Source organism: Dermochelys coriacea, chromosome 8 (genome assembly GCF_009764565.3).
Source record: "Dermochelys coriacea isolate rDerCor1 chromosome 8, rDerCor1.pri.v4, whole genome shotgun sequence".
NCBI lineage: Eukaryota > Metazoa > Chordata > Testudines > Dermochelyidae > Dermochelys > Dermochelys coriacea.
In genome coordinates, this window is record NC_050075.1 from 645,802 (window position 1) to 657,926 (window position 12,125).

The 12,125-nt window shown below is 59.2% G+C and overlaps 1 protein-coding gene across 5 annotated transcripts; it reads left to right on the top strand.

The window, feature by feature from the left end:
- Positions 1 to 15: 15 nt before the first annotated feature.
- Positions 16 to 11,914, top strand: RGS14 (regulator of G protein signaling 14). Of its 5 annotated transcripts, none has more exons than XM_043520552.1 (15): positions 18 to 207; positions 2,645 to 2,666; positions 3,371 to 3,525; positions 3,767 to 3,859; positions 6,027 to 6,170; positions 6,944 to 7,093; positions 7,817 to 7,937; positions 8,065 to 8,201; positions 8,280 to 8,483; positions 8,755 to 8,831; positions 9,401 to 9,527; positions 10,004 to 10,082; positions 10,442 to 10,500; positions 10,855 to 10,975; positions 11,369 to 11,914. In XM_043520552.1, exons 1-15 carry the CDS (start codon positions 163 to 165, stop codon positions 11,611 to 11,613), a joined length of 1,779 nt encoding a protein of 592 aa, XP_043376487.1. In that variant the 5' UTR covers positions 18 to 162; the 3' UTR covers positions 11,614 to 11,914. The 5 variants fall into 5 exon arrangements, with proteins under 5 accessions (XP_043376486.1, XP_043376485.1, XP_043376487.1 ...); XM_038414772.2 differs by having other exon boundaries at positions 19 to 207; positions 10,001 to 10,082; XM_043520551.1 differs by having other exon boundaries at positions 16 to 207; positions 8,065 to 8,483.
- Positions 11,915 to 12,125: the final 211 nt, after the last annotated feature.

Below are 12,125 nucleotides of genomic sequence, written 5' to 3' on the forward strand. Positions count from 1 at the left end.
GTGGTAGCAAAAAGAGGTAGTGAGCAGCCCTGTGAGCCTGGCAGTGAGCGTGCCGTGCCGCTCCTCCCGCCGGGGACGCCCGCAGCCTGCTGGCCTGCTGGCCCGCACGGGGCCTGCCCACCTAGCCCCATGCTCCCTGCCTGCACAGCCCCCCACTGAGGCATGCCTGGGAAAGCAAAGCACCTGGGCATTCAAAGCAGCCACATGGTGAGTGCCCGGCCTGCTGGGGGTGCGTGGGCGGGAACGGAGTTCAGCTGCTCTGGAGGTACGACCGAGCCACACCCAGCCCCTGTGGTTCTTGGCTTGCCCTGCCCGGCAAGGCTCTGCCATGGGCCCAGAGACAGTGAGGTCCTCGACCTGCCCATGGGCTGGCTGGGGAGGCTACTGGGACCTGTGGGGTCTGTGCCAGGTGTTGGCAGCCTTCCAGAGACGTCCCCAGCAGCTCAGAGCCACCCTCTCCAGGCAGAAGCAGCATTGTCAGTCTGAGCTGGATCCCGATCAGCCTGTTGCACAATTCGGCATGCTGGGTAGGGACTAGGCCAGGAAGGCTGGGGCCATGGGGCTGCAGCCCCGGTGGGATGCCCTGGCAACACCAGGTGTGTGCGGAACCCAGGGCTGAAATAGCGGAGGGGTGGGAGGAGTCTGTGGGTTGGGATTGAGGGGCATTAGCACAGCTGGGGGGGCATGGAATAATAGGGGTGGGGGGGCTGCAGGTTGCGATCATGGTACACCAGGAGAGTCTGGGGTTGGGAGTCCGGGGCGGGGGTAGCAGGCGGGCAGGGCAGAGCTGAGGCAGGGAGCCTGGGGTGGGGGTAGCAGATGGGCAGGGCAGAGCTGGGGCAGGGATAGCAGGTGGGCGGGGCAGAGCTGGGGCGGGGAGTCTGAGGCGGAGGTAGCAGGTGGGTGGGGCAGAGCTGGGGGTCCAATGTCTAACAGGTTTCAGAGAGGCAGCCCTCTTAGTCTGTATCAGCAAAAAGAACGAGGAGTCCTTGTGGCACCTCAGAGACGAACAAGTTTATTTGAGCATAAGCTTTTGTGGCCTAAAACCCACTTCATCGAATGCATGCAGTGGAAAATACAGTAGGAAGATATATACACACACACACAGAGAACATGAAACAATGGGTGTTGCCATACACACTATAATGAGAGTGATCAATTAAGGTAAGATATTATCCGCAGGAGGGAAAAAAAAACAAAAAGAAACACCTTTTTAGTGATAATCAGGATGGCCCATTTCCAACACTTGACCCGAAGGTGAGAGTAACAGTAGGGGAAAAATTAGCATGGGGAAATAGTTTTACTTTGTGTAATGATCCATCCACTCCCAATCTTTATTCAGGCCTAATTTAATGGTGTCCAGTTTGCAAATTAATTCCAATTCAGCAGTCTCTCCTTGGAGTCTGTTTCTGAAGTTTTTTTGTTGTAATATTGCAACTTTTAGATCTGTAATCGAGTGACCAGGGAGATTGAAGTGTTCTCTGGCTGTTTTTTGAATGTTATAATTCTTGACGTCTGATTTGTGTCCATTTATTCTTTTACGTAGAGACTGTCCGGTTTGGCCAATGTACATGGCAGAGGGGCATTGCTGGTACATGATGGCATATATCACATTGGTAGATGTGCAGGTGAACGAGCCTCTGATAGTGTGGCTGATGTGATTAGGTTCTATGATGGTGTCCCTTGAATAGATATGTGGACAGAGTTGGCAATGGGCTTTGTTGTAAGGATAGGTTCCTGGGTTAGTGGTTCTGTTGTGTGGCTGCTGGTGAGTATTTGCTTTAGGTTGGGGGGCTGTCTGTAAGCAAGGACTGGCCTGTCTCCCAAGATCTGTGACCTAATCACGCCATCACAGGCAGCCCCGCCATGCTGTGCCAAGCCCTACGGGTCCCTTCTCCTCAGCACCCAGGAGGGGAGCAGTTCTCTGTTGCTGCTGGGACGTGACCCTGGCTTTAAAAGGGGTGCCTGGTAGCTGTTTCCCCAGAGCTAGGAGCCCAGAGGTGCCCTGGGGCTGGCAGGGCTGTGGCTGGGCCTGGCCTGCTGGGGGCGGCATCTCCAGACATTAGCCGGGAGAGAGCGTACAGCACGCCCTTTGGTCTGTGCCATGAGCCCTGTCTGGGAGCTCTTGGGGCGGGGGGGAGGTGTCTGCCCTAGCTGGCTGGCTAGGTGCTGCCTCATAGAAACGCCCACATTAAGGGGTTTGGGGTCTCCCACAGCCCCAGAGCTGGGAGGTGGCCTGCAGTTGTTGGCCTGCTGGAGACTGTGGCTTCCTCTCCCTTTTCCTGCCCTCCCTCCCCTTCCTGTGCCCTGGAGGCTGCTACACTTCTCCCCTGGCAGCTGCAGTGTCATAGCTGATAACATCAGCCCTTTCTCAATCACCTTGCTGAGCTGAGCGAGGAGGGCAGGCCAGAGAGTGCCCAGCCTGCCAGCTGACTCCCGCCCTAGCCCTGCAGGATCCCAGCTCCATGCGAGCGCTGAATGGATCCTGCACAGACCAAGCACCCTGGCGGCCGGGTCCTTGCACTCTCCTTGGCTGACTCATCCCTCACCCCAGGGGCTGCCTGGGCTGGCCTCCCTGCTCCCCATAGCTGCAGGGTGCAGGGCCTGGGATCCTGGCTGACCTCTCCTCCTCCTGTCCTTGCAGGGCCTGGCTGTGTCAGATGGAGGTGAGTCACACCCTGCCTGGGAGATGCAGGAGTAGCGTTAGGAGGAGTCCAAGAGTGGTAACCAGCTTGACTCAGTGCCCAGCCCCAGTGGGACAGGACCAGGATCCCTTAGGGCTGCTCAGCTGGATAGTACAGAGCCCCTGCCTGGCTCACACACAGCACCGGGGGCAATGGGGGGTGAGGTGGGACTCCCAGTGGGGGGCAGAGATCCCTCCTGCATTCCCCAGGAGAGGGCTGGATGCACAGGCACTAGCCTGGCTGCTCCTCTGGCAATCCCCGGCCCCCTGCCCAGTGCCTGCCTACCTCCCTATGGACCCCTGGGCTGTTGGCAAAGGCTGATGCCCCTCTCCTGACAGGGAGACTCGCCCGTTCCTGAGCCCAAGGGCTCAGGCCCACTGAATGTCATGCGCCCCTCTCCAAGCTGTCCCAGGCTCTCTGCAGCTGCCATGCTCCCGCTCAGGTCATGTTTGGCAGAGTCTCTTGCCCTGTCTGCTGGCGTCCTGCTGGTTCTGACGTGTCAGAGAAGTCCATTGTGACCAGTGGGCCCTAGATCTGGCAGCCCTGCTCTGGAGTGCCTGACTTTAGGGCTTCCGGCCCTGCCCTGCCAGGACAGCGCCTCCCCATGCTGTCCCCTCCGGCTGGGCGGGGAGCAGGACTGGCTCCAGGGAGTGGGGCAGGGCCTGACCTCTCTTTCTGCATCTCAGAGTTAAACAGCTCCGGGGCCCGGGGCAGTAGCCACAGTGTACACAGCCTGCCTGGTGCCCAGAACGCAGGCTGCGCTGCACAGCTGCCCGTGGCTAGCTGGGCCGAATCCTTTGAGATGCTGCTTCAGGACCGGGTGGCCGTCACCTACTTCACTGTGAGTGCCAGGGTTTGTCAGACCCCGTCGGGCCCATCCCACCCCCCTCAGTTCCCTCCATTCTCCATCTGCTGGCTTGTGACTCCAGACAGCGTGAGGCCAGGGGGCAGAGGGCAGGGCCTGGGCTGGCACCCTGGGGGAGGGTTGGGCTGGCCCCCCGGGCATGGGTTGGGATGGCCCCCCATGTGGGGTAATGGCACTGGTGAGGCTGATACCACCGTGCTCCTCTCCTGCTCCCCAGGAGTTCCTGAAGAAGGAGTTCAGCGCTGAGAACATTTACTTCTGGCAGGCATGTGAGCGATTCCAGCAGATCCCAGCCAGGAACACACAGCAGGTATCAGGCCCAGGGGAGGGCTAGGGGCTTGGCCATACCCCACTCCTGACACAAAGCATAGGCTGAGGATTGGACGTGGGCTGCCTCCTGCAGGGAGGCACATGCCAGGGCATCTGAAGGGACCTGGGCATCAGTAGGAAGCTCAGTGGAGACCCTGAGGGGTGCTGCAGCCAATAGCTAACGGGGTGAGGTTTGGAGAATAGCACAGAGCTCCCTTGGCCATTGTGTGCTGCACCGATCACCCCTGCGGGCCGTGCAGAACTGATGGGCTCTAAGAGAAGGACAATGTCAATGATCAAGGGCTGGAGAGAGACAGAACAGATGGGGTTGTTCCCTTAGCAATATGAGGAAATGGGGGCATGGTCTAGAGATGGAACCTCAGGACCGTTTGCCAGGTACACAAGAACAAGGGGAAATTCAAAACTGATCAAAGGTAATCCCCCCCCCCCAGTGTAAATAGCCAGTGGAACTCATTGCCACAGGTTGTCAGTGAGGCCAAGAACTAGTGAGAGCCTGAGAGGAGCTGGCCATGTGAATGGATAACAGATATGCAGAACTATAACAGTACAGATGGCATTCGGAATGGCCTTGGGGCTCAGGCCAGTCTCTGACTGTTAGGGGTCAGGAGCAGGGGTCCTACACCTTCCTCTGAGCATCTGGTGCTGGGTGCGGCAGGCAAGGGCTGCTGGGTCCGCAGGACTGGCCCAGTCTGGCCGTTCCTGGGTGTGACGGGTTGGGTCACTGAAACCCTCTTGGGAACTGCCACCTGATGTGCTGGGACAACCTCTGAGCACATTTTCCCTGCCAGCCTGGGACTTCAGTGCCCTGCGTGGTTTGAGCCAGACACGCCAGCCTGCTGCAAACACAGACCCAGGTCTGAACCACATCCCCCAAAAGCTTCAGGCTTAACTGAAAACAGCTTGAGAAGGGCTCCTGTCTCCAACACCCAGATACCCAGCTCCTAATGGGATCCAAACCCCAAATAAATCCATTTTACTCTGTATAAAGCTTATACAGGGTAAACTCATAAATTGTTTGCCCTCTATAACACTGATAGAGAGATATGCACAGCTGTTTGCTCTCCCGGGAATTAATTACTTGCATTAAGAAAAGGAGTACTTGTGGCACCTTAGAGACTAACACATTTATTTGAGCATAAGCTTTCGTGAGCTACAGCTCACTTCATCGGATGCATTCCTGAAACATGTCATTACTTGCTCTGGGTTAATTAATAACTAAAAAGTGATTTTATTAAATATAAAAAGAGTAGGATTTAAGTGGTTCCAAGTAATAACAGACAGAACAAAGTGAATTACCAAGCAAAATAAAACACACAATCTAAGCCTAATACAGTAAGAAACTAAATGCAGGTAAATATCACCCTCAAAGATGTTCCAATAAACTTCTTTGACAGACTAGACTTCCTCCAAGTCTGGGTCCAGCAATCACTCACATCCTTGCAGTTATTGTCCTTTGTTCCAGTTTATTTCGGGCATTTCTTTGGGATAGAGAGGCTATCTCTTGCACCAGCTGAAAACAAAATGCAGGGATTTCCAGGGGCTTATATAGCTCCTCTCGTGGGTGGAAACCCCTCTCCCCCGTGTAGAATCACAGCAACAATATGGAGTTTTGGAGTCACATGGGCAAGTCACATGTCCATGCACGACTCAGTTCTTTACAGGCCAAGCCATTGCCCATATGTTGGCCTGAATGTTCCCAGGAAAGTTCAGATGTGAATTGGCATCTGTCAAGGTCCATTGTTAGCCAAGTACTTCCATTTACTTGAATAACCCCTTCACACTATCTGCCTTTAGGTGCTTTCTACAGCAAACACTTTAAATACAAGCATAGGGCCAGTGCTCATAACTTCAGATATAAAAATGATACATGCATATGAATGGGATGAATACATTGAGTAGAACAGAACCTTTGCAAAGATATGTTACGTGGCATATCTAGCATAAAACATATTCCAGTTATGTCATATTCTCACTCATAAGCATATTTCTAAAAAGCATTATGGCGTGCAACATCACACTGGGTTTCCAAGGTGTCGGCGCAAGGTGGTGCCAGCGCTTGGAGACTGGCTGGTGACCTGCTCTGCGTGTGCTTCCATGCACACTGGCGAGGGGGCTCAGCCTCCCCCGTGATAACTCTGTCTCCCCAGCTGGCCCAGGAGGCCCGGCGGATCTATGACAAGTTCCTGTCCAGCCACTCAGTCAGCCCTGTTAACATCGACCGGCAGGCCTGGATTGGGGAGGAAATGCTGGCCATGCCCACACCTGACATGTTCCGAGTCCAACAGCTCCAGGTGAGCATTGCCCCTGCCCAGCTCCCCGGCCAGGTGAGAGGGGACATGGAATCATCCCCCAAGACTCAGGATGGACGAGCTGGGGACATATCCCCTCCCCCAACTCTCAGCTGGGAGTAGTGGGCAGAAATCCAGAGCTCCTGATTCTGGGACTTGTCCCTCTGCCTCTGAGAGTATGAGGGGGCCCAGGCCGTCCTGGGCCCTGGGTGGGGGGAGGGCGCTAACCAGATCTGTCTCCCGGGGATGTGCCGGGGTGCTGGACAGGGGGTGGGGCTAACCAGGTCTGTCTCCCGGGGCCATGCCAGGTGCTGGATGGGGGGAGGGCGCTAATCAGTTCTGTGCCCGGGAGCCGTGCCAGGCTCTGGGCGGGAGGAGGGTGCTAACCAGATCTGTGCCCAGGGGCCGTGCCAGGCTCTGGGTGGGGGAGAGGCTAACCAAGTCTGTGCCCGGGGGCCATGCCAGGCTCTGGGCGGGGAGAGGGGCTAACCAGGTCTGTGCCTGGGGGCTGTGCCAGGCGCTGGATGGGGGGAGGGTGCTAACCAGGTCTGTGCCCGGGGGCCGTGCCAGGCTTTGGGTGGGGGAGAGGCTAATCAGGTCTGTGCCCGGGGGCCATGCCAGGCTCTGGGCGGGGAGAGGGGCTAACCAGGTCTGTGCCTGGGGGCTGTGCCAGGCGCTGGGCAGGGGGAGGGGCTAACCAGGTCTGTGCCCGGGGCCATGCCAGGCGCTGGGCACAGGACAGGCACGGCACTAAGCGGGTCCCTCTCCTGGCTCAGATCTTTAACCTGATGAAGTTCGACAGCTACACACGCTTCGTGAAGTCCCTGCTGTACCAGGCGTGTGTGACGGCTGAGAATGAGGGGCAGCCGCTCCCTGACCTGCGGGCTCACTCCCGGAACAGCAGCCCCCCACCTGACCTTGGCAAGGTACCAGGTCCAGCTTCCCAGCCCAGCGGTGGGGACCAGGGGTGGGGCTGCTGGAAGGACTGCAATCGTGGTCACCATGCAACCAAAATGGGCCAGATTTGAGTGGCAGTGTGACCCGGTGTCACAGAGTATGGGGGAGTCCGGGGCCTGCACCCCTCTTCCTGGGATTCACTGTGACTCTCAGCCAGCCAGTAAAATGGAAGGTTTATTGGACAATAGGAACACAGTCTAAAACAGAGCTTGTTGGTACAACCAGGATCCCTCAGTCAAGTCCTTCTGGGGGGGCAGGGAACTTAGACCCCCAGCCCTGGGGTTCCCTGCATTCCACCACCCAGCATCAAACTGAAACTAAAACCCCCCCAGCAGGCTCCCTCCTGCAGCCTTTGTCCACATTCCCAGGGCAGAGGTGTTACCTCTGGTCAGGTTACAGGCTCTCAGGTCTCCCATCCACAGGGAGTGAAACTCCCCTGCCACATTCCCAGGTCAACACTCCCCCCTCCCTGCTGCGTCACACCCAGCACCTGAGGTCGTGACACCTGGCTGCTCCTCCAGCATGCCAGCAAGAAAGGGCTCCCCCATTCATCACCCAGCTCTGCTCAGGAGCCAACGGGGGCTCAAAAGTGGGGAGACAATGCCCTCCTCTCAGGGGGGTTCCCTTTCTCCGGGGGGGAGGGGCAGCCCCAGAAGCTCCCTGAGCTGAGATCTGCCTCTCTTGTCCCCTAGAAGGTGATGCTGAAGGCGGGGAAGTCCCTGCCGCTGGGGGTGGAAGTGGCCGGCAGCTGTGTTGGCAGGAGCCCCCAGAGGTCCTTCAGGAGAGGGGAGCGGAGAGAGCCCTTGTGGACAGGTAAACCCCACGCTGGGCCCACCTGGCTGCCATCTCACTAGCCCCTCAGGCCTGTGGCTGTCCCTTCCCAAAGGCCCTGGAGCTGGCCTCTTGTCCTGACGTCCGTCTGCCTGTCTGTCTGTCCTAGAGGTGGGAGACGGCAATGGGGGCTCGTCCCTGTGGCGTGAGTCCCAGGGCTCCTTGAATTCCTCTGCGAGCCTGGATCTGGGCTTCCTCTCATCATCCTGCAGCAGCAGCAGCATGGCCAGCAGCTCCCAGGCAGAGGTAAGTGCTCTACCGTGGGGTGGGGCCTGCTGCGTAGCCGTGCCGCCCGCCGGGCTGACACCGCCTCTTCCCCTGCAGAGCCACAGGAAGAACCTGGGAGGCGCAGAGCCGGACCCGCAGGCCAGGCCCAGCAAGTACTGCTGTGTGTACCTGCCGGATGGCACGGCCTCGCTGGCCTCGGTGCGGGCTGGCGTCTCCATCCGCGACATGCTGGCAGGCCTCTGTGAGAAGCGCGGCTTCAGCCTTCTTGACATCAAGGTCTACCTGGTTGGCAACGAACAGGTAGAGACGGTCCTGGGGTGGGGAGGAGAGAACTGGGCAGGCCAGGGACAGCCTGGGGGCTCCATCAGGAGCAGGCCCTGGAGCTGCCTCGCCCGAGGGACCCCAGGGGCCCGCACTGACAGGTGCTGCCCACCTGAGGCACCTCCCTGCAGACAGGAATTCCATGAGGCAGGGCTTTGGGGGCGGTGCCAGGGCCGTGGGAGGGTCTGTGTCTCAGGTGGAGCCATGTTCCTGATTCTGACATGTCTCCTCTTGGCTTGGTTCTTCCCAGAAGGCGCTGGTGCTGGACCAGGACAGCATGGTTCTGATGGACCAGGAGGTGAAGCTGGAGAACAGAATTAGCTTTGAGTGAGTAGGAGCTGCTGGAGAGACAGACGCTGCTGCACCCTTGAACGTGGGGCCAGCACCTGCAGGACTGGCTCTGCAATATCCCTGCCTCTCCCAAACCTTCCCTGTGCTCCACGCCCCGGCTCCCCATGGCACCAGCATCATGGCCATGGGAATGAGGCAGGGGGCTCAGGCCACAAGCCAGCTGGGGTGGGTCCTCAGAAGAGCAGATGGGAGCATGGCTCTATCCCGCCCCTGTACACGCTGGCCTGGGCACCGCAGGGTGCTGGCAGTGCTCGTCCTGACTGGCCAGCGAAGGCAGCTTCACCCCAGGATGAACATGCCTGGAGCGGGCATCTGGCAGCCTGGGCTCACTAGTGCCCAGTGCAGTTCCACCAGGCTCACTCTGCCCTGCCCCACCCTGCTCAGCTCTGGCCTGCCCAGCTCCACCTCCTCAGCTCCTGCCTGCCCCACCCCACCTTGCCAGGTTCAGCCCTGCCCCATCATTCCAGATGCTGTCTCACCCCACCAGGTCTTGCCACATCCTGCCATGCATGGCCCATGTGTTTCCTTCATCTCTGTCTTCCTAGGTTGGAAATTTCCCCCCTCAGTAAAACTGTGCGAATCACCGCAAAGTCGAACAAGTGCCTACGGGAGGCGCTGAAGCCCATGCTGGGGAAGTACGGCGTGGATGTGGAGCGGGCACTGCTGCGGCGGGTGAGAGCTGGCCCACAGCCTGGACAGGGAGCTGCCTTCTCCCGCACTGGTGGAATCCTAGGAACCTGCAGAAAGGGGGCTGCTGTCTTTCAGTGCTGGGCATAAGCACCCCACCTGGGGCTGCAGGGGTAGATCTTAGGGAGTCCTTTGCCCCCATGCAGAACTCAGCCCTGCTCAGGTAGGAGAGGCCAGACTGTGCCTTGTCCTGCAGGCAGTGCCCCACCCATGGAGCCTAGGGCTGGCTACATGGCTTTCCCCAGAGGCTGCCTGCCTGCCCGCCTGTGGGCAAAGCTCCTACCCCAGGGACTGGGCTGCATGCCCTCCTGTGGGCAGAGCTCCTACACCGGGGGACCACACCTCCAGCCATTGTGTGGCCTGTGCCCTCACTGCCCCTCACAGCATGGCCAGAGCCTGCTCTTGCGCCCCACTATGCACCATCCCATGCAACCCTCCACGACTCTGTTCTGCTGCAGCAGGGGGATCCGGGAGCCCTGGACCTCGAGAAGCTGGTCAGCACCGTGGCTGCGCAGAAGCTCATCCTGGAAGCTGCAACAGGTATGGCCCGAAGGCGGAGCAGCCAGGCTGGAGCACCCCTGTGGTCCCGCCGCCTGTCCAGGCCAGCACTAAGTCTGTGTCCGGCCCAGGGCCCTGTATGCCCCACACAGCACTGCATGGGCCCGGGTAGTCGGGTATCTTCCTCCTCCCCAGTCAGCCCCAGCTTCTGCACCAGTGGGGTGCCATGTGCCTTGGCTATTGGCCACCATGAAATCCCACAGCAGTGAGTTCCACAGTTATCGTGGTGCTGCATTCTTCCCTGGTGGGCCCAGGCTTCTGCAATGGCAGGTGGTCTGCCCCTGCCCTGTCCCGCGGGCAGGAGGTTCTGGGCCTGACTTGCTGCGGTGCTTGTGTTGCAGAAGTGAAAGTGACGGGTGCCAGTGACACTGCCGTGGCCACTTCCCCCCTTCAGTGCAAGGTGAGTCCTGAGCACCAAGAGGGGCCCAGGCAGGGGGGCTGAAGGGGTGCCCCAGCAAAGGGGGGCAGCATTAGATTAGGCCCAGGCTGTTGCTGAGGCTGGGCTGGGCTGGGAGTCCCTGGCAGTGCAGCTCACTGGCTCACTTGGGCGGTGAGCCCTGTAGCCGGAGCAGGGTGTAGTTCTGGGCCAGGCTGGCTTTGGGTGTGCGTTGGGGGAGGTCTGCAGCTGCTCTGAGCCAAGCCGACTTTGGGGCATCTCTGTGCCCTGAAGGGGAGGCAGGTCTCCCTGGCGGGCTGGGCTGGGGTTGCCGGCTCAGTCTTCCTGCTTCTCACATGGTCTGTCCCCCACTCTCAGGAGGGTGCCCCCACAGACACAGAGGTGGAAGCAGACATGCTGTCAGAGGTGCCCCCCTCCTTCACCAGGTCCAGGCCAGCAGCCCCGAGGGGCATGAACCGGTGCACGTATGACCTGGAAGGTGGGCAGCCCTGGCATCTGGCACGCTCTTAAACCAGCCTCATGTGGGGGGGCAGGGACACAGGGGGCATATCTGGGGTGCTGGGGGCAGAGGGTGTCTGTGGTATGTTCAGTGTCAGAAGGAAATGTGGGAGGTGGGGAAGTGCAGGGGCAAATGGGGACTGGGAGGTGGAGTCTGAGTGCAGGATGGGAGCTCTGGGATGGGGGAGGGGAGCGTGAGCACGGGATGAGGGGTCTGGGATGGGGGAGGGGAGTCTGAGGCAGGATGGGGGCTCTGGGCAAGGGAGGGGAGTCTGAGCGCCGGATGGTGGTTCTGGGGCACAGGAGGGGTCTGGGGGTGTTCTGCGGAAGTCTGGCTCTGCCCAATGACTCCACTCTCCCCTCATTCCCCCAGGGCTGGTGGAGCTGCTGAACCGGGCCCAGAGCTGCAGGGCCAACGACCAGCGTGGGCTGCTCTCTAAAGAGGTCCTGGTCCTGCCCGACTTCCTGCAGCTGCCGGGGCAGGATGCTGGCCCCAGCAAGAGCTCTGAGCGGCAGCATGGCCCCTGCGATGCCAGCCCCACCCCAAAGGGGGCTGGTGCCCCTCGCCCTCTGGATCCTGCACTGGCACAGCCACCTGTCCATTCTGAACTGCACTGAGGCCCATGCTGCACTTTCTTCAGAGCTAGCGCTGAGTTGGGGTCAGTCCCAGTGCCCTGGTCAAATCCTGCCTCCCTAAACTGTTCTGACGGTTTCAGGAAACTACAGTATTCTCCACTTCCTGTCCTAAACTGTTGTGTAGTGTTGCTGTGAGTTGTTAAACAGCTGCCACGTTCCACCCTAGAGGTGGCTGCATCTCAGTGGCAAGTGAAGTGAGCCTGTATATAATTTGAATGTCAGTTGTTTGTAAAGCACTTTGGGATGTAAAATATGCCTGATTAACAACCTGTGTGGCCCAGCGCCTCTGTGCTTCTGTCACCAGTCCTTGCCATGGAGACAACAGGGGATGGGAGCCTGCAGCCCCAGATCAGCACTGCCTATGTCTGCACAGAGGGGGCCATGGAGAGTTGGCAGCTGCCTTGGGGAGGAGGCTCCCTGGGGTAACCTGCCAGTGGGGAGGGGGATGGTGGAGCGTCAGGACGAGGAGGATGGGGAGGCACTTTGGCATGGTG